Source organism: Rattus norvegicus, chromosome 1, assembly GCF_021556685.1.
Source record: "Rattus norvegicus strain SHRSP/BbbUtx chromosome 1, alternate assembly SHRSP_T2T, whole genome shotgun sequence".
In the NCBI taxonomy this organism is placed as follows: Eukaryota; Metazoa; Chordata; class Mammalia; order Rodentia; family Muridae; genus Rattus; species Rattus norvegicus.
In genome coordinates this window covers 256,278,633-256,299,809 of record NC_141534.1, presented here as the reverse complement: position 1 = coordinate 256,299,809, position 21,177 = coordinate 256,278,633, and the positions used below count along the sequence as shown (strand labels likewise).

Below are 21,177 nucleotides of genomic sequence, written 5' to 3'. Positions count from 1 at the left end.
TCAGGGCCCTCTTATGACCTCCATGGCCACTGTAAACACACGCTGCAAGCATTCAGGCAAAACACCCATACATAGTTTTTTTTTTGTTTTTTTTTTTTTTTTTTTTTTTTTTGTTCTTTTTTTTGGGAGCTGGGGACCGAACCCAGGGCCTTGCGCTTCCTAGGCAAGCGCTCTACCACTGAGCTAAATCCCCAACCCCCCAAACATAGTTTTAAAGGGGGAAAATCTTTTTTTAATGAGTAGATACTTAGTTGGTATAAAGCTTAGGGATTTTTTTTTCATTATTTTGTGATAATTGCCTGAGTTTGAGTTGACTCCTGAGTCTTTTTCTTTTTAATTTGTCCAGAACTGGGAAGAAAGACATTACATGCCTGACATGGGATTAGTTTCTAAATGTTTTAAAGGATCTGTTTATGATGATACTTAAAATATTTGAAATAGCAATATTCTCAGAGAGTACATATGAAAAGAATAAACATGTTTAGAAATTTTGGCTGTTGGGAAGAAAATAAGAGATGCTAAATGAAAACTAACTACAAAAACCAGGACAACAGTAGATGAAGACTGGGGCTGGGGATGTGACTCATGGCACAGGGCTGACCTGATATACACAGGACTGAGTGCACATGCACACACAGAGACAGGCAGAGAGAGGGGGAGAGAGAATATAGCAGGTGTATTGACTCAGGGTCCAAGGGAATAACAGTACTGCTCTAAGGTAGAATGACCCTGAGTCTTCTTTGTTTTTAGTCTGTCTTTATTGGGCAGAGTTTTATTTCCTCTGACTGATTGTAGAGCTGTGCTTTAAAACCAAAAATCATGAAGTGTCAGGCTGAGAGGTAGATTAGGAATCTGAGCTGCTCATAGAAATAATTTTTTCAAGGATCAGGAAGGCATCTTAAACTTTAGATGATTGCTTCCACTAATGATGAATCATATGGGTTCTCTCCTTCCTCCCTCCTGTTCTCGCTCCCCCTCCCTCCCACCTCCCCTGTCTCTCCTTATTCAGAAGGGTCGTATATGGGACAAGCTTGAGTTAGCCTCTCACACCCGTATGTTACTGTACTGTATCCCCAGGACCACAAAGGAGGGAAGATGGGAGGAAGATGGGAAAGGCAGAACCTTTTCTGATTTGTATGTTTTACTTCACAGGGAGGCAGAGAAGACAAAACTTCTTATAGCTGCACAGAAACAAAAGGTTGTGGAGAAAGAAGCTGAGACAGAGAGGAAGAGAGCTGTTATAGGTACTTGGATTTTTTTGTGAATCGAATGACTTTGTGTAGGTATTGTAACTTTGTCCTGTTCTTCATCAGTTTCGTGTTGGATAGTGAGGAGACATAAGATTATTAGCATGATGTATAGTGGAGAATTCTGGAACCTTCATTGTACATTCAGATGTCCTTAAACCTTTAAGTAAGTGAAGCCAGTAGGTAATGAAGTGTGGCCTAGCTCCTTTTCAGTTTACGGTATAACTTCACTGTGAGCATGAATCTGTTCATTCGTGAACCCCTGCAGGAGAGTTGCTTTCTAGTGTGTTCTTACTACAGCACCTCTGTGCTGGCTGCTGTGCACACGTGCAGGAATTTCCTAGAGCAGCGTGACTCAGCAGAGGGTCCTAAGCCTTAATGAAACTGTCCAACTCCTGAGAGAATTTAAGAAGTTCTTAAAGCATTTTCACAGTGAATTTTTTGTAAGTTTTACGTATTATTTTATTTATTTACCTTTCGAATGTTGTCCCCCTTTCCGAAGGTCCTCCCTCCACAACCTACCCATCCCGTCTATCTCCCCTCCCCTTTGCCTCTGAGAGGGTGCTCACCCACCCACCCAGTCCCACTCACCTCTCTAGCATCCCCCTTCTCAGGGCATCAAAGCTCCATGGGCCAAGTGCATCCCCTCCCACTGAGGCCAGATAAGGCCGTCCTCTGCTGCATGTGCAGAGGGAGCCATGGACTGGCCGGTGGATGCTCTTTGGTTGGTGCCTTAGTCCCTGGGAGCTCTGAGTGGTCCAGTTCTAACAACTTGTTTTTATTATAGTTTGTAATCTGTTGGTTCCTAATAGATTGAAATTCAAGGAAAAGGTACTTTGGGTAGGTCCTTGAGAAGCAGTGGTTTAGAAAACATCCCTCTGGGCACACTTGTTGAGCTCAGTGTGTGGGTGGGCTTAGGTTTCTCTTGCTGCCAATCTGCCACCTCCCTAGTTCTTCCAACTCAGTGTCTTCAGCAGAGTTTGAATTCTGGGTTCTGATCTCTGTGTTGAGTTCTCCTTTCTCTGCGTCCTCCTTACCCCTTGGAGTTGCCAGACTTCAAACATGCATGCCAGTTCAGTGATGGACAGAGGATCACATAATTTCAATGTTAATATCCCGGATTATTGATAATTATTTATTTGGATTTAAGGGTTAAAGTAACCCTTTAAGGTTTACTGCCTTTACGTATCTTATGTCAGTTCTCTGATGGCTTTTTCGAACTGATTATGGTGTTCTTTGTATTTTTTGATTACTGATCCTTCCCCAGATTTATGCTTTGCAAATGACCTTTTCTTCATTAGTGACTTACCTTTGAATGGAGGTAACTTTGAGATACAGATATCAGATTTTCACATATCCAGTTCATCACAAACCTGGTGGTTTGTGCCTTATTTTCTTTACCAGCTCTTTTGCCTCCACCAGTACCATTTATTCTAAACATTTAAAGTTCTGGGTTTTTGTGTATGGGCCTTTCATTCACAGGGTGTGTGAATGTCAGTGTGACAGATTTGTGTATGGGCCTTTCATTCACAGGGGTGTGTTAATGTCAGTGTGACAGGTTTGGCTTTACTTCTTCCAAATAGTAGCTCAGCTACCTCGACTACTGAGTAGTCCGTTGCTTTCTCTGTTTGAATGCCATTCCTGGTATATGGTAAGCTATTACATGCCATTTGCTCTGATGCTAAAATCTCTGTTGTGTTTTAACTCTTTGCTCTGTCTCCCCTGTTACTTCTTGCTGCTGGAGTTTTTCCTTAGCTGTTCCTCTTGGCTGTAATTGTTAACTATTCTTAATTATAATGTATTCAGCGAGGAGACTAAGGACCAGCTCACTTCTGTAAAATACTGTCAGGATTTTTGTTGGAACTACATTGAATGTACACTGATTTGGAGAGCATGGAAATATTTATGATACTAAGTCTTTCAAATCTCTTCTATTTATGAGAAATGTATTTAAGGAGTATCATAATTAAAGATTAAGGAGATGACTCAGGGTGTAAAATGTAAGCAATTGTGAAAAACAGAAACACATAAAAACCTGGGGTGGGCTTGGTGGCCCGCCTGTAAGTTCAGCCTCATAGGTATAGATGGACTCAGCGAACTGGCAGCAAGACTTTATAGACAAGTTCTGGTTTCATTGAGAAGACCCCACCTTAACAAATAAAATGGAAGAGTCAAAGGGGATTCCTGGTATCAGCTCTTCCTCCACATGCTGTGTATCCACATGCATATGTTCTATACGTTTGCCCGCACACACATGAGAACTGGAAAAAGTATTCTTAAGGGCCTTGATATTTGCTAGAAATTCATTCTATTAGTACCTGGTGTGTTGAAACACACTATAGTCCTAGTACTGGGGAAGCAAGGCCAGCCTGCTCTACAGAATAAGTTCCAGAACAGACAAATCTACAGAAAAACTCTGCCTCAAAAAGAAAAAAAAAAAGAAAGCTGTTCGTGCCTGTGTAGCCCTTTAAATTTTTGTTTGTTTCTGTAATAAGTACACTCTTCTACAAAGGAGCTTTTCTAGCTTGTCATTGCTTTGTGTGGATATTCATTGGTTTTTAGCTAGCCACAGTGCTGAAAATGCTAGTATCCAGAGTGGTATCCTTGGTTTTCTGTGAGCAATCGTATTGTTTTTAGATATCAGTAATTCTACTTTTCTTCTGCATAGAAAGATCACACCTTTCATTTCTTCTTGTTTCACTGCTTTAAGCTTTGGCCTCTGAAAGTAGCAGTGGCAGGCATTGTGCTGCTATAGTTCCATAACAATTGTGTCTTAACATTTGCTATTTAATGAAGTTCCCTTCTGTTCTTTGTTTGTCAAGGGCCTTATTAAGAATCATTGGAACTGGGGCTGGGGATTTAGCTCAGTGGTAGAGCGCTTACTTAGGAAGCGCAAGCCCTGGGTTCGGTCCCCAGCTCCGAAAAAAAGAACCAAAAAAAAAAAAAAAAAGAATCATTGGAACTGAATTATTTTCTGTATATGTGGAGTTGATTTTTAAGCTGTTGATATGGTAGATTATATTGTTAGATGTTATATTACTGGATCTTCTCTGTGTTACTCTGTTAAAGCGACATAGTCATTATGGGGAAGGGTCACATATTCTCTTGAAAGGCTTACTAAGAATTTTTACTTTTGTTTCTCATGAGGTCACCTTACAGTTTTCTTATAGACTCTTAGCATGTTTTACTTATTTGTATTTTGTTTGGTGCTGGGATTTGCTGTCTGTTGTGTGCTGTGTTTCTTCCAACTGCAGAATGACTTGAAGAACATTTATTCCCAGAATGGCTTGTGTGTGCTGTATACTGTTTCTTGTCGTGGGTTTCATGGACCCATGACACACTGTGCTTCACTGTGGTTTGTGCTGTTCTGTTTGCTTGTGCTTTGGTGATATCTAACCTGATTTCATTTCTCTATTGCATAAAAGTCTGCTCCATTATTCATTTCTCTTTAAGGCCTAGTAATTTTATTTTTGTTGAAATTTGTCTGTTTTATAGAATACTACAAATGGGGATGTGGACCTGTAACCTTCATGCAGCTTTGAAGCATCTGCTGTTCCCTCCCTTTCCTTACAGTGTTGTTGTTGTTGTTGTTGTTGTTGTTTGTACATTCTTTTTGTTGGATCAATTTTGATCTTATTATTTTTTGGAGAACTGCGTTTGGTTTTGGCTTGCATGCTTGCTTTCCAGTGTTATTTATGAATTTTCTCCTTCTGCTCTGTGAATTTACTCAACAGTCCTTTAAGAAACAAATCCTAGTATTAGATGCTTAAAACCAGTGACTTCCAGGTTTTCCTTTTTTTTTTTCATTTTCTTCCTTTCTTTCTTCCTCTCTTTCTTCCTCTCTTTCTTCCTTCCTTCCTTCCTTCCTTCCTTCCTTCGTAGCTTCCTTCCTTCCTTTCTTTCTTTCTTTTGGTTTTGGGTTCTTTTGTTTTGCTTTGCTCTGGTTTTAGTGGAAGCATGTAGGAGTGTACATTTTCTTTTGAGCACTGCTTTGGTCTTGGAGAATTTGTTTAGTGGCTCTTCTTTGGCTTATATGTCTAGTTTTTCTTTTTAAGGTATTTCCATTATCATTTCATCATTAGTCCATGAGTTATATGTATTTTTTTTTTCAGTTTTTGGTTTAGTGAGCTTTGAGACTCTACCTTTTTTATTATTGAATTTTAGTGTCAGTTACAGTCAGAAGATAACATTTGCTGTATGGGTCATCAAGTTGTGTGTTGAAATCTGCTCTATAGCCCTTTTCTGTAAATGCCCCACGTGTATAAATATTGTCTCTGTCTGGTGGATGCAGGTTTCTGTGATGATTGACTGCATCGTTTGTGCTCTCCTCATTTTGTCTTTGGTCCTATCAGTTACTGAGAACATTGTGTTAAAACATTCTGCTATACTCATTGTTGACTTACAACTTTTTCTTTATTTTGAGCCTATATCATGAGGGGCATTTACATTTGGGATTGTTAATTTCTCAGGAGGTTTGTTACTGGCTTATAGTAACATTCTTTATTCCTAAACATATTTTATAGCATAAGACTCACGCTGTCTAATGATAGCTGTATGGTTATGCCTCATAACATAGCTATGTTCTCTTGGCTGTTTTCTTGGTGTATCTTCTCATTCTTTTACTTTCAACTTTTCTATGTCATTATGTTTTAGGTGTGTCTCTTATAAACAGCATATAGTTGGATTTTGTTATCTTATCCAATGTGAGAATCTGTCTTTTAACTGGTGAGTTTTAGTCTTTTTATATTTATTGTAGTTGCTACTGTATTTAGACTTGTTATCACTCAATATGTGCTATTTACCATGTATTTTCCTCTACTTCTTTTTCCATTGTGAAGAGTCTGTATTCATTTTATTTCTTTTACTTGACATTCTGTGTCTAGAATGCACAACTAGTCATTACTTGTGAAATGTGTATCTGACTCAGTCAAATCTAAAGTTAAATAGTTTCTTTGTCCTCGGATAATACTTTAAAATGCTTTAACTCTCACCGTCTTCTCCAGTCTCACCTGCCATGGTTGCTGTCACTGTCTCCGTGTTATTTTTAATCTTCTCGCCCCTTACTCATCACTGCTAAGGACTCCTGGAGTGAACATCTGCTTTCGTTTAAAAGTGGTGATCTTTCCCTCGGCTTCAGACAGTTTACTTTTGCCTGCTATTTGGTTGTTTTCTTGTTTTGTTTTTCTAGCATAGGCAAAGCTTGTTCGGTCTTCCTTGGTCAGAAGTGCTGCCAGTTCATCCTCAGATGGTCCATCAGCTCACAGTTCTGTACCACACCAAATTCACTTGTCGTCTGTCTGCCGTATGTGGTTATGAGCGTGCAGCTGCGTGGGTTGTTCTGCTTTTAAAGTCACTGCTCGCTCTCCTGCTCTCCTCACTAGGCTCTGGGCAGAGTTCTTTAGTCCAGCCTCCCTAGAGTTGTAGCCTCTGGAGGTCTTGGTTTTATCAGAAGTCGGTGTGAGTGTACAAGGCTTATCTGGTCCTGTTTGGAGCACTGCTCACATGCCTCTCTTTCCTGTGAAATAACCACTGGGGGCTGCCACCATACAATCCTCAGCTCTCTCTTCTGTGCCACTGGAGGGCTTTCATTCTTGTTTCTGAACTCCCTGTGCATTTTAAGGCAAATTGATTGTTTTCATGACACTTTAGGGCATACCTCAAGTCTACTCTCCCTTGTCTGGAACTCCAAGTCTGGTTGTGCTATTCATTAGTTTCTTCCCATGAAATGCAGAGTGGTGTGCCTCAGTCTGTTTTTAAGCTGGTATAATACAGAGTGATTTCACTCAGTTGAGTCCTGGGGTAATTTATAAAGGATATTGCCTTCTGAAAAAAGAAAAAAAATATTTGGAAAATCTCTCTCTTGTTTTATGTTTTCTCCCAGAAGCCAGAGATAAGATATGCTAAAGTATCTCTTGGGCCCTTTGGGGGTTTCATACCATGTCTACAGGTGTTTTAGTCGTTTATAGAACATGGAATGTGTTTTATCTGACTTAGGTGCATTCTCCCATGTATTTTACATCACCTCTAGGTTGCTTATACCTAGTAAATGAAAGGTTTTTGGAAACAGTTGTTATACTAAGCATTTAGGGAATGATAACAAAAAAAATGTTTATGTCCACTACACATTTTTTAAAATTTCTGAGTATTTTCTATCTGTATTTGGTTGAATTTTCAGATAAGAAACCTGTGACAATAGAGGACTATAGCCTTCATAATCTTCATCTGAAAAGGAAATTTGAGATGTTATTTTAAGGATGGAGATAGAATTTCAAGTGTAATTAGAGCCTTTCTTGTTCGGTCCAGGGAGCTTTGGTTTGGACAGATGTTTACTAAAGCTGTTTAGTTTTTCCTGTGTGCACTTGGATGTGGCAGCTCCTGTGCTCACTGTGAACATTTGTTTCCATAAGTAACTCATTTCCTTCTTTGATAGGGAATGTCATATTTCCTTATGTCATATTCTTGATGGCCCCTTAACAGTAGATCCTGAATGTATTAACACTAAACTGTGTAGCCTGCCACTCAAACCACGGGCTTTCTTTATTGTCTTTTCTTGTTATCTGGCTGTGTACTTTCTCTATATAGGGTTTTGTTTTGTTTTGTTCTTTTCATTTATCCTATGTTATTTATTTTATGCTTCATGGCATATCCCTACCAGATCATGTTCATTAATTCCTACAAAATGTCTTCTTGGTTTAATTTCCCTATTCTGTTTTTCTCTTGCCACCATATGCCCTTGTCCTACGCTGCCATGAGTTTGTATTGCTTCACTTTTGTACCGGTCTTTACCATTTACCTGTGAACCATTGTTCTATAGTCTCATGAAGACTGAAACTGTTAACCTTTCATAATCTTCTTCCCACAAAGCTTGCACTACCAAGATAGAACAGTAAAGAAAGAAGGAAATTCCCTTCCTCTCAAGTTGTTTCTAGAACAGATAAAACCTTGGAAGCAGTTAGCCACACGTAATTTATGTTACACCATGTACTGCTGATTCTAAGTGTGTTTCTCGTTGTCGTGTTCTTATAGAAGCAGAGAAGATTGCACAAGTGGCAAAAATTCGATTTCAACAGAAAGTGATGGAGAAAGAAACTGAAAAACGCATTTCTGAGATTGAAGGTACAACAGTGAAAAGTTGAACTTCTGGATGTCTTGAGCTGCCTCTCTGCCTCAGGACCAGGTCTTGATTGTCTTGTGGGGGAGACCATACGGCGTGCTGTGCTGGTCTGGAGGAAGTAGCTACCCTGATGCTCTAGACAAACACAGCAACAAGAAAGCAAGCAAACAACAACAAAGCCTATAGAATCTAGTTCTCTCTTCAGTCTGTAACTGATGGCTCAGCCTTTCGTTTCCTTTCCTACAATGGGTCTTTTTAGCTTTCACTTTATTTTCTGATGAAGTATAAGAATTCCTCAAAATCTTTTGTTAAAATAAGTATCTAGAGAGGTGGCTCAGTGGTTAAGAACACCGGCTACTCTTCCAGAGGACAGGTTCAATCCGCAGGCCACGTGATTACTGTCTGTAATTCCAGTCCCAAGGGCATCATCTAACATCCTCTGTATACATATGATGTGCAGAGATACATGGCAGGTAAAATACCCATATACATAAAATAAAATGGAACAAAAAGCTTTTAGGCATATGCACGGTAAGGGCAGGAGAGATGACTCAGTGCTTAAGAACACATAGTGCTCTCCCAGAGACTCTGAGAACCTGTATTAAGCAGGTCTGTGTGTGTGTGTGTGTGTGTGTGTGTGTGTGTGTGTGTGTGTGTGTGTCCCTCTCCCTCTCCCTTCTCTGTATGTGTCTCTCTCACACACACACATACTTTAAGCATATAAATTAAACACACATAATTTTTTTAATGTTCAGAATAATGAACTTAACCACCACCAGTTTGTCACATGAAAACAGCAATAACAACAAATTAGCTGGGGAAAAGACACGGGCCCATTGTAATGAAAAATGTAAAACTCTGAAATCACACAGTGGTCTGTTTATTATTCAGCTAATGCCTTGCATATGCTAATGCAGATAGATGTTCTTAGTCCAGTCTTTATGCTTGTACATAGCTTTTTCTTATCTCTGTTAATTGAGTCTAGATTATGCCTATGGTTGTTTGCCTGACCCCCACCTGGGTGAAGGCTAAGGCTCTAGGTGGTGGGAAGTTGGAGGGAGAAAGAGGACAAAGGAACCACTTAGAACACCAAACGAGTTAACGCAAAAGTTAACAGTGATGAACTTTAATTCTCCTTAAAAAGGAGCTGTCCTGAGGATTCATATTTTTTAAATTGTTAAAGTTATAACTTAAAGTAAGGCAAACAATTGAACTATTAAGAGATAAAAAAAGATACTCTTACCCAAATGTGGGACTACAGTAGCAATTTTCTTTCATTTCAAACATGTTGTTACTGTTTTCTTTGCTAGATGCTGCGTTCCTGGCCCGAGAGAAGGCGAAGGCAGATGCCGAGTATTATGCTGCGCACAAATATGCCACCTCAAACAAGGTGACCGCTCTCATGCCCTTCCCTAGGAACTGTTTCTGGTGTGCATTTCATTTCCTGGGTACTAGTGTATTCGATGTCAGAAAAGGGGAGTGGCCCAACCCATCATCAACCAATTACATAGCCGACATATTGATACCCATTGTTAGGGAGGGAACATTGTCAGTAAAAAGTAAAGACCAGCAGATGCATGAGCACAGGTCAGATGCCATAAAACCGTTCATTTGTCCTGTAAGGAGGGGCTCCGAATAGTTGATGAGCTCTTGAGAAAGTGACAGAAAAAGAGGAAAACTGAGTTGGAATAACTTTCCAGATAGCTTTTCAGAATAGAAGCTGAACTTAGAGTGTTGTTTGCTCTCAGAGCCGTCCCTGCAGTTTCTGGGGTGCGATCCTTTTTCACGGTTGAAGGCTGGCTGTGTGTTATGGTACATTTGTATCCCTAGCCCTTCCTGCCGCACGCCTGAGTGCTGATTTAACATCTTCTCACATGCACATTTCCACAATATAATTTAGAAACAAATTTGACCTCAGGGGAAACAGTGGAATTTTGTCAGATGAAAGCAAGATGGGAAGTTTACACATCCACTGGTACAAGTTGGGAGTTAGCAATCTGGCCAGGCAGAGGCATCAGGATCTTATTATTGGGTTTGAAGAGATGGGTGAGAGTGCTTGCCGCACTTTGAGGGGATCAGAGTTCAATATCCAGCACCTACACTGGGTGGCTCACAACTCCAACTCTAAGGGTTAGATACTGTCTTCGTCCCTTCGCAGCCGTGTGCACATCTGCGCACACAAACATACGTATAAACAAAAATATGGTGTCATTTTTTTAAAATAAAAGACTTTATTATTAAGATCAAACTTATTCTGAAAAGGGTAGTCATTTTATACCATCATGAGAAATGCTACTCAGATATCAGTGTGTATTAAAAGGGCTTTAAGAAGTAATTTAGTTGTGCTGTATGATCAGATCTAATTGCAGTGTTTTGGCCGAGGACCAGAGTCAGCTGGAGAGGGTGGAGATGCCAAAGTGCAGAGGGTGACTGACCACACTGCAAAGGTCGGGACAGACGAGCCAGGGTGGATGACCAGAGTAGTCCTGGGGGGATTGAGAAACAATGAGTTCTAAACCAAAAGCAAGAATCCTAGTAGAGAGGCTGATGATGGAGGTCGGGTGATAGAGTGCATGGCTGGGCACTCAGTTTGCTCTCTAACACCACATGAACCTGGGCGTGGTGATGAATGTCTAGCATCCCAGTAATCTGGTGGTAAAAACAGGAGTATTAAAAGTTCAAGGTCATCTTCTGCTACATAGCAAGTTTGAGGCCAGCCTGAAATATATGAGGTCCTTTTTCAAACATTAACAGTTGGTTGAAGCAGTTCTGGTGGTTGACAGACACCCATATTTTCACAAATGATTTAAACAGCCAACTTCTGCATAAAGGCAAGATGCCAGCTTAGGTGATTTCTAGATGTCTAGGTTGAGTCACTGAGACACCTGGTTAAACAGTTGTGGACCTCGGCTTTTCCTTGGAAACCCTAACACTGATTTGTTGAATTGTATACTTCTCTCAAGAGAATCAGAAATCCTGTGTCATTTCCTCGTTGAGTTGAGAAAATGCATGTAAACTACTTTATAAGCTACAAAAGAAATACTGTGTTATTTGATCCTCAATCTATTTTTAAAAAATATGGTATCTGACATTAAGACAGGAGTTTGTTAAAGGAATTTTAGTCAAGAACTTAGCTGTTCATAGGACAGACACACTCCACAATGAAATAGGGTCACTGACAAGCATTCCAAGTTGAATCGTGTTACTCAGGAGAGCACCTGCAGAAACAGTCTTCGGGAGAAAGAGCTGACTATTGCACCAACTGTTCTAATTCTCTTCTCTTATTTACCCCACACAGCACAAATTGACCCCAGAATATCTGGAACTCAAGAAGTACCAGGCCATTGCTTCTAACAGTAAGATCTACTTTGGCAGCAACATCCCTAACATGTTCGTGGACTCCTCTTGTGCTTTGAAGTACTCTGATGTTAGGACTGAAAGAGAAGGCTCCCTTTCCCCTGAGGAGACTTATGAACCCTCTGGAGAGAGCCCCATCCAAAACAAGGAGAACGCAGGTTGATGCAAGAGGTGGAAATGTTCTCCATGTCAGGATGCGACCCAAGGGGCTAAGTGGGAACAGTGGTTATGTGAACTCTTAAGATTCACAGGGAATTTGTCCTCTGTTGTGATTCTCTTGTCATAGTCCTGGTTTGCCAGCTGACTACAGGATAGACCCAGCTGGTCTCTGCAGCCACAGTTTTATCAAGTATCCTGTATGTGTTCCTTTGTAAACCGGTACTCATGAAAGAGGGAGAGTCTGATGCTAAGATACTGCCTGCACTGGAATGTCTAACACTATATAACAAGCTGTGTTTTTTTAAAGCTGAGGTCTATTGAATAATGTTTACATTGGTCCCTGAGGACATGTGTGCTCAGACATTCATGAGCTAGGAGGCCAGAGAGAAGACCTTCAGAAACAGCAAGTTAAAAAAGACAAGTGTCATGAGGCACTTGGGAACCAGGCTCTCTTTAAAGTCTAGTTCCGGCATTCTTCTGTGTGATAACAGCCAGACCTCTGGGTTCCTAGGAAATTTATCTTCCAGTTGAGCAACCATTTACTTGATACAAATTGTACCTTTCTGTTTTCCTATAGTCAGGTTGGTGGCCTGCAGGGACACGCACTTTGCCACCCAACCAGAGGTTCCTCGCAGAGATTCCCAGTCACTAGTTTTTTGCATTAGCAGACTCAGAGACACAGAAAGCAAACGAAATTTAGGGGAGATTAAGCTGCACTGCACCGAAGCTGTGGGGCCCCATGCTTCCTCTGTTCGGTGATGTCCTCCACCTCACTGCCCCAGCCCATGTATGACTAAAGTGCCTGGTTTTAGCCACAAACTGCTTAGATGTCACCTCTTGGCCGACCAAAGCTGGGACACGGCTTTAACCAGACATAGGAACAGTGTGCAATCCCTAATTCACTGCACAGTATTATATCATAATTGCAGGAAGTTTTTATTTTTAAAACTGGATTTGGGGCACATTCATTCACCCCAGCACTTCTGCTAAAGGCCAAGGTTCTTTTGGACTGCCATGGTCACTAACACACTGATCCTCCTCAAAGTAGGTCACAAAGTGTGGTACCAAGTGACCTAGAGAGCATCCTTAGTCATCTTTGTCTCCTTCCCTGGGATGCAGATATCAAAGTTGCTTTTTCCAACTTCACCTTCTCTAGGAAATCAGAATTCTTTTGACTCCCTGGGCAGCCATTGAATTCATTTTCCATGAGAAGACAAAGTTAGCCTGTGGCTTTAGGAGATCTACTTCATCCAGACCTTGGCCCATCACATTAGCTTTCCTGGAATCTTGTGCTGCACTGGTAGACCTGAGTCTGCCCAACTTGTTGACAGCTCTTGTGTATACTGTGTTGAAGCCAGACAGAAAATTATGGGGCCACTTCCTAAAACCTCTCAGCTGTTGATCTCAACAGCAGCTCAAGGGTTGTGCCAAACATTTTACTGAGAAAGGAGAGCCCAGATTTGAAGGGTTTTAACCCCTCTAGGTCTTATAGTGTAGAGGCATTTGTAATATGGAAAAAATAATTTTTCTCATTTAATTACAGAAATTACCTTTAAACAGATTTTGTGTTCTTTGGCCCTTCTTACAAGAATTTTTGAACTATCCAATACTCCTGTTATACGTTGCTGCAGATGTAATGATTGTTGTGGGATATCTGGATCATTGAGCTTTGTGCTTTCATTCCTAGACATGTTTCTTATTCCCATCTAGTGAGATGCTGTTGCCCCAAAGTGATGGTTGTGGGTTTTCTTACCAGTCATAGGCCCGGTGAGGAACAGGGAAGGGCCACTGTGGAAGATTAAAGAAAGCGCTTCCACCTGAGCTCCTTCTGGAGCGAGTGTCCCTGTGCCCACTCGGCGAGCTTGTCTGGCCACCCTTCAGGGGCGCTCCTTTTGGAAAATATACACTGTAATCTTTAAGTCTAAATTTATATGTGAAAGTTAACTTTTTTAAAAAACCTAAATAAAATTATTTTCCTATCAGTGATTGTGTGTTTTGTTTTCTCCAAGTCTTCACACTTCTCTGTTGCTGTAGCATGTTCCACGGCTGTCTGTATCGTACTCCGAGCTAGTGGGGAGCAGTAGTTGGGAAATCCGGGAAGGAGGCCCTTTATTTGGCTTTTGGGACTCCACCATACTATCCCACCTTAGCTGCCGCAGACCAGGGAGCTGTGACTACTAATTTGAACTCGTTATCCTGTAGGCGTTGGTATTAAGATGAGTTCTGCCCGTTCTGGTAAGAAAGTGTGGAGTAGCACAGTGAAGTGTGACTCCTGCTGGCTAAGGTGACTAAGTCCGGTGTGTGTGGCCCAGGAGCTTAGAATCTGCCTCTGCTGTCCTTTCCGGCCTCGCTCCTCTAAGGTCCGGGCGTGTGCCTTCCCTCTGTTTCCCATGGTGATGCTCTGTCCTGGGCTACTTTTCCTCTCTTATGGCAGCAACTGTCCTTTGCCGACTCCTAAGGATCCTTCATCACCTTGGAGAGCTGCGCTCAGAGCCAGGTTTCCATTCACCCTGTAGGAAGGGTCCCCTTGCCTCGGACTGCTGAGGGTCTGTCATCACTTCCTGGGCTCTGTAAGGCCAGTGGCTGTGGCTTGCTTGCTGCCTGGGGAGTGTATGTAGCTCTAGCTGCTGAGCTGGTGTTTGATCCTTGAGACTTGATCAGTTTTGTTTCGTGAAAACACAGCTATGAATGTGAAGTACACGAGAATGTAGCTACATCGTCTACCGAAGGACTTAGAGGCTGAGTCTAAGTCCATATGAGTGAAGACTGAAGAAATGGTCATGGAGAGTTACCAGCCGTCTCTAAGCGGCTTACTCATTCTCGCAGGGCATCTCCTAAGCAAAATAATTTCCATACGGTAACTTCCAAGGTCGGTTAGTTTATTAATCATAGAGATCGGTACATTTCTGTCTCTGAGTAGCTCAGAAATCCCCACAGTAGAGAATGAATGGCACAGTGCTTGATGGGTGTGAGCATGAAGTAAAACACTTACCTGATACTTCTCTTCAGGAGCCAGGCTGAAAGATAACGAGATTTAAACATTGGCCACAACCTTGAGGGACAGACATTCCTGTAACCTAGGCCAGCGTCTCGATCCTCTCCTGCTCTCTTGTCTATATGTAACCCTTTAGAACAGTTAATTTCTCACTTCTGGTGTCCTTTAGTTACCCAAATCATACATAACTCATGACACTTTGCTTGTTTTCTTACTGTGTGCAATGGTTTGAGTATGTTCTTCAAAAAGCATGTGTTAAGAACAGCCTCTAGGTTGGGGATTTAGCTCAGTGGTAGAGCGCTTGCCTAGGAAGCGCGAGGCCCTGGGTTTGGTCCCCAGCTCCGAAAAAAAAAAAAAAAAAGAAAAGAACAGCCTCTAGTCCACCAGTCTCTTAGCCCAGAGAGATGAGGCCCTGGGGTCAGTACAGTGAATGGATTAAGACCTTTACGACAAGAATGAGTTCACTTTTTAAGGGGATTCATTTCTATGTGTGTGCTTGCATTCCTCCCTCCTTCCCTTTCCTCTCACCCTCTTATTGTTTCTTACAGCCTGCATTTGCTGTGAGATGTTCAGGAGGTATTGTTCTCAATTTTGGATCTCCAGCCTCCAGAATTTCAAGAGACTGCTCTTCGTCATTAATTACCCAGTTGACAGTGTTCTTTTAGAACAATGCAAGATGAACAAAGAGAAGAAATCCGTTCCAGAAGAGTTGGAGTGTTGCTGTAATAAATATCTGGAAACGTGGACATAGTTTTGGAGTTGAATAATAAGTAGAGCTTGGATGCCACAAGCAGAACATGAAGGAATGTTCTTGTGAGGGAGCAAGGAGAGCTGTAGGGAAGTGGATTTTCAGCACAGGGAAGATGGAGACTGTTCTGAGGGTGCAGAAATAGGAACTAACTGTTGGGACCTTAAGTGAAGGTTATCCTTCTGAGCTACAAAGCCACTGTGTGGCAAGGTGTTCTGGAAGAGAAGTCTTAAGACCATTCTCTTAAGATTTAGTGGAAGACATTACTCCCTTGCTTTGTTGTGCAGGGGGTTGAACCCAGAGCCTGGGACCTGCTGAGTAGAGGACGAGCAATAACTGCTCCCTGCCCTATTTGAAAAAGGGTCAGTGTATATTCTTGAAGCAGCTACATTGCTACTTTTAGCTGCAGATAGCAAAAGGCAAGGTGGGAAATGACAGGAAGAAGGATTTTAAAAGAAACCAGAACTTAGGAAATTGAAGACTCCTTAGCCTAGCACGTATAAAGAATGCTAAGAGAAAAACCAATGTTTGGTAAAGTACTGGTAGACGACAGCTAGCTAACTTCTGTCCCCTTAGTCTTGGGACTTCCTAGTCTCTGTTACCAAGAGCCAGTTTATACGGATTATAAATTACACAGTTTCAGATACTGTTACAGCACAAGAGGGACTATGGTAACCATGTTTCTTTGGAAATATTACCTATCTTTGCTGTTACTTTTAATTCATTTTTTACTAGTTTCTGTTTGTTTTTTTTTTACCTTCAAAAATGTAGTCTCCTGTTAGTATTAGACGCCTACCGTGTAGCTAAAGCAACCATCTCCACATTGGGGACGGGGTGGGGCGCTTTAAGTAAATAAGTACACACGAAATGGCGAGTCGCACAGCAGGTTCAGTGAACAGCGGCAGGATCTGGTGGTTTCTAGGAATCGATGTGTGCTCTGAGGCAAGTTTCAAAGGATGAATGGAAGGCAGCCAGCTGAAAACGGTGATGACGCCATGTGTATGAGGCAATGGAAAAGTCACATTACATTTAAAATGCAATTTCCTGGATTCCCTCACCTCAAGAGTGCCGGGAGACACGAGAGCCTTCTCATTGCAAGCTCCCATTCATAACCGTTTGCACTTACTAGCACAGGTTCTCACCTGCAGGCGTTCTCTCTGACAACCTTAAGAGGCTCTGCTGTCATCCTACAGCTGGGGTTTAGAAAGAGCACTTGACCCAAAAATCACATAAATAACAAGGTGTGAAGTAAAAGCTTTGAGCTATACCATAGTTCCAGGACCTTTACCGCCGTCCTTAGGCTTGCTCACTGAAGCGATTAGACAGAGAAGGCTCTGAATTTAGGAAAGATTTCAGAGGTGGTGTAGTCTCCATGAAGGCCAGGAGAAAGGATGAGTGATTGGTTAGCGTGTTAAGTAGTGACCCATGGGTTGTCTTTCTCTGCCCTCTGAAGTGCTCTCTAGAGGAGCTGCCCGAAATAGCAGCTGACTGCAGAAACATGAGCCTTTTGGAGCCTGGACAAGCAGTATTCTTCCATTAGATGAACCAAGTGGAACTGAATAGCATAAAAATTGGTCACTGTGGAAACTGTGTTCAGAAAGGAAGTCTTCCTGCTCTGGTAGTAGAAAGGTATGGTGGCTGAAAAAGTCCCCTGCCCCAGGTCACACTCCTTCCCGGGGACAGCCAACATAAAGTGTTTGGTGCATGAATAGAAAGCAGAATTGTTTGACCTGGTTTTCCCTCCAAAATTTCTCTACTGACTGGTAAGCCAGGATTTGCATCTTAATAGCTATATCAAGCTGAATTGCAATTCAGGCATATAAGGAGAATCCAGGGAAACGGTATTTGATTCCCCAAGTTCTGTTCAGCCTTCTCTCTTGATTTAAGTTAGGTCTGGGTTGGACAGTTCCACCAGATGCCACCTCACGTTCCCTGCTTGCATCTCCACTTCATGCAAGCACCTTAGCCGTGTTTACTTTAGGAATCCCTCAACACCATGGCTATAGCCAGTCCACATACATACTCGACCCAGCACAAGAGTTCGCACCCCCAGGGGACAACCTTCAGTGAGAAATGAACATAAATGATTACTGTGGGGTGACCCCTCCAAAAAATTTTTCATTGGAGACAGCAATCCTCCTGACACAACAGAAAAAGTGCTTTGATCATGAAGTTAAATTTCAACAAAAGTTTAAAGAATGCCTCGTGTGGGTCCGGAAGGCTGTAAAGTTAATAGAACAACAGTGAACCCAGCAAGACAATCTCTGCTCTCTCAGACTCGACAGTTGTGGGAGAGCAAACTCTTGAAGGTAAACCACCTAGACGACAGGAACCTAGTGTTAGGAAAGGGAAAAACCAGTGAAACACACGCTTATTGCATTGGGTTAGCAAAACTATCCCAACCCATGGATCTCTCGGAACATATGCAGTGTCCATGAAGAGTGTGTAAAGTGACCAGTATTGGGGCTGGAGAAATGGCTCCGTGGCTAAGAGCTCTTCCAGAGGACTGGGGTTTGGTTCCTAACCCCAACATGGCAGCTCACGGTCATCTGTAACTCCAGTTCCAGGGGACTTGTCCCCCTGCTGGCCTTTGTGGACACTGTACAGATGTGCACTTGTATACATACAGGCAAATGCTCATGAAGTCAACGCTTTATGGGTTTAGCGTCTGCACTGGCTATTTTTATATAAACTTGACATCAGATAAAATAATTTTAGAAGAAGAAAACTCGATTGTGAAAATATCCCCAATAATGGGCCTGTGGTCCGTTTTATTGATGGATGATAGATGTGGGAGGGCCCAGCTCACTGGGCAGGGCCACCCCTGAGCTAGCAGTCCTGGATGCTACAAGAAGATGAGCTGAGTATGGAAGTAAGTCGGAAAGCAGCATTGCTCCCTGCCTCCTCCAGGACATCGACCCCTACCTCCAAGTTCCCACCCTGGCTTTCCTGGAAGACGGACTGACTACGAGTTAAAAGATGAAACCCTTTCTTCCCCAAGTTGCCTGTGGTCATGGCGTTTTGTCACAGCAACAGAAATACAGTAATACAGTGTCGTTCGTTTTTAAGGAAGTACAGTAGGCTCTCTCTAAGGACAGTAAGGAATGATGGCAGGAAATTGGAATCCTTATACAGTGCTGGCAGGTTGTAATTTAATTTGGAATACTTTTTCACGTTTTCTCCAAAAGTTAAATAGTTACCATATGACCCAGTGGGTCCACTTCCAAATATCTACTCAAGAACACTGAGGCATGTCCCACAGCTGATGACTGGACAGACCGTTGTCATGCCATGAAAAGGAATGGGGCAGTGACCTTGAAAGCCTGCTGAGTGAAAGCAGACACCAAAGGCAGGATACTGTAAGAGTCCAGTCATATCAAATATTCAAGCAGGCAAATCTATACACATAAAAGGAGGTGGTTGCCTTCATCCGAGGAGAGAAACGAGAGTGGCATTTCCTTTAGGAGTCATGAAAGCATTCTAAGTTTTAATTTAATGTCTATTTTAAATACTGCTAGTCACTATAAAAGAAAAACTCTGATATTTAAAGCATGTCTCTGTCATCTTTTTTTTTTTTTACAAGAAGGTTGAGCTGATACTATGAAAATCCCGGCACCAGATCCTTTGACGAATGGAAAAACAATTCCATGTAAACACTGCACAGGTAGGGATGGGGGCACCTAAGAGTAGCCCCAAAGGCAGGGTCAGGAGGGAGGGGCAGCACAGATCATGTAGGACCTCTTAAAGCTTGTCACGTCTTACTGAGTTCCTCCAAAGACTAGAAAGAAACTTGGGAAGCAAAGCTTTTCAAGATTACAGCCAGGCCTTGATCGATTACTGAGCTTTAAGGCAGCCTTACCATTCTGTGGATTTACCTGTCTCAGTACAGAACAAGACCAAGATAAGCTTGTCTACTGAGAAGAAATAATGTTCCGCTGTGGGCAACTCAGAACTGGCACTGAGGTGAGCACGAGCCAAGGGGAAACCATTTAACTAAGAATTCTAGTGCTACACGCATTTACCTTTTACTTCTAAGGCAGACTTATATTTAAGATCTTTAAAATCAGTAAACTAGACCATGAAACAGCCATACCCTCGAAGAATAACCAGATGTATTAAAGAGCTAAGCATAGTGTGGCGTATGCTTGCAGTCCCAATGCTCAGAAGCCTACAATTGCGGGTGAGTTCAAGGCCAACCTGGCCTCAGCAGAGATTGACTATTTTACGTACAAATAAAAATGAGATAACCTTTCAACTATCAACACTTTTTTTAAGTGTTGTAAAACTTAACATAACACAATATTTACCAATTTAGCCTGGTATGATGGCATGTACCCGTGGTGCCAGTGGTGCCAGTGTTCAGGAGTCTGAGGCAGGAGGATTACTACAAGTTCAAGCAGCCAAGTCCACATAGCAAAACCTCATCTAAAGCAAAAAGGCCATTTTGCCATGTTTATAGTGTGTAATTCAGTGGCGTTAGGTACACGTGCTATGCTGAATGACCACTAATGGTATCAACATTTTCAGAACCTTCCCAACCTCCCAGACAAACTCTGTACCTATGACACAATCGCTTGACATCCCCTCCTCCTCCCGACCCAGAGTAACCTCTCTTCTCCTGCTCCCGGAGCCTATTGATTTGTTCATTCGAAATACCCTATACAAATGGGCTCACACAAGAACTGTATCTGGCCCTTCACTTGGCATAGAGCTAGCATGCTCTCCCTACCTGGTAGCACATGTCAGAATTTCATCCCTTCCTAAGGACGGATGGTATATACCATGTTTTGTTCAATTTCTTGTTGATGGGCTCAAAAGACTTAGCTGATGAGAGACCTGTTCTCTGAGGAAAACTCTTCCAAACCATCTCAGAGCTCACAAGCCTAGCTTCTTATTTCTAGTTTGTGGATGTAATTACGTCATGGTCTTAGAAACCTATGTAACATAAAAGTTCAGCTTTGTGTGTAATGAGCTCTCCGTGCTGAGAAGAAGGACATGCACTAGAGAGTCTTAGAAAATGCAAGAGCTAGGGAGATGGCTCAAGGGGAAGCATTCCCTGCACAGGCATGTCCTGAGTTCGAATCCCCACATCTACGTAAAGCTAGGTGTGGGACTGTGCATCTGTGATCCTGCTGTTAGGGTGCCGAGATGGGAGGTGGAGGGCAGAAAAGCCACCACTGCCAGATAGCTTAGCATACGCAAAGGTAAACAATAAGGAATGTGTCTCAAAGTGGGGAGCGAAAACCAACGTCCAAGGTTGTCCTCTGGCTGACACACACACACACACACACACACACACACACACACACACACACACACAAATGTGTGCATGCGCATACACACACACAAAGAGGAAAGTTACGGATTTTCTAAGCGAAGGGAAAAGCAGCAGCCCTTCTTGATTTCAGGCTCCAGTAAACAAAGCCAACCCCATTCTGGTTTTTTTTTTTTTTTTCCTAAGTCCAAACCTCTGAGTGGCCTTTGCCCAGTAGGGAACGCCCACCTACCATCCCCCCTACCCCACCCCTTCCTTTAAGCTTCACTTAAAACAGGCAAC

The 21,177-nt window shown here is 42.2% G+C and overlaps 1 protein-coding gene across 2 annotated transcripts in view; it reads left to right on the top strand.

Annotated features, from left to right (window-relative positions):
* Erlin1 (ER lipid raft associated 1) overlaps positions 1–13,863 on the top strand; it is a 35,310-nt gene extending 21,447 nt beyond the window's left edge. The window contains 4 exon segments of one of the 2 annotated variants that reach the window (NM_001106353.1): positions 1,153–1,244; positions 8,274–8,363; positions 9,672–9,751; positions 11,660–13,863. In NM_001106353.1, coding sequence (NP_001099823.1) covers positions 1,153–1,244; positions 8,274–8,363; positions 9,672–9,751; positions 11,660–11,881 — 484 coding nt within the window. In that variant the 3' untranslated portion in view covers positions 11,882–13,863. 2 annotated transcript variants of the gene reach the window in all.
* Positions 13,864–21,177: the final 7,314 nt, after the last annotated feature.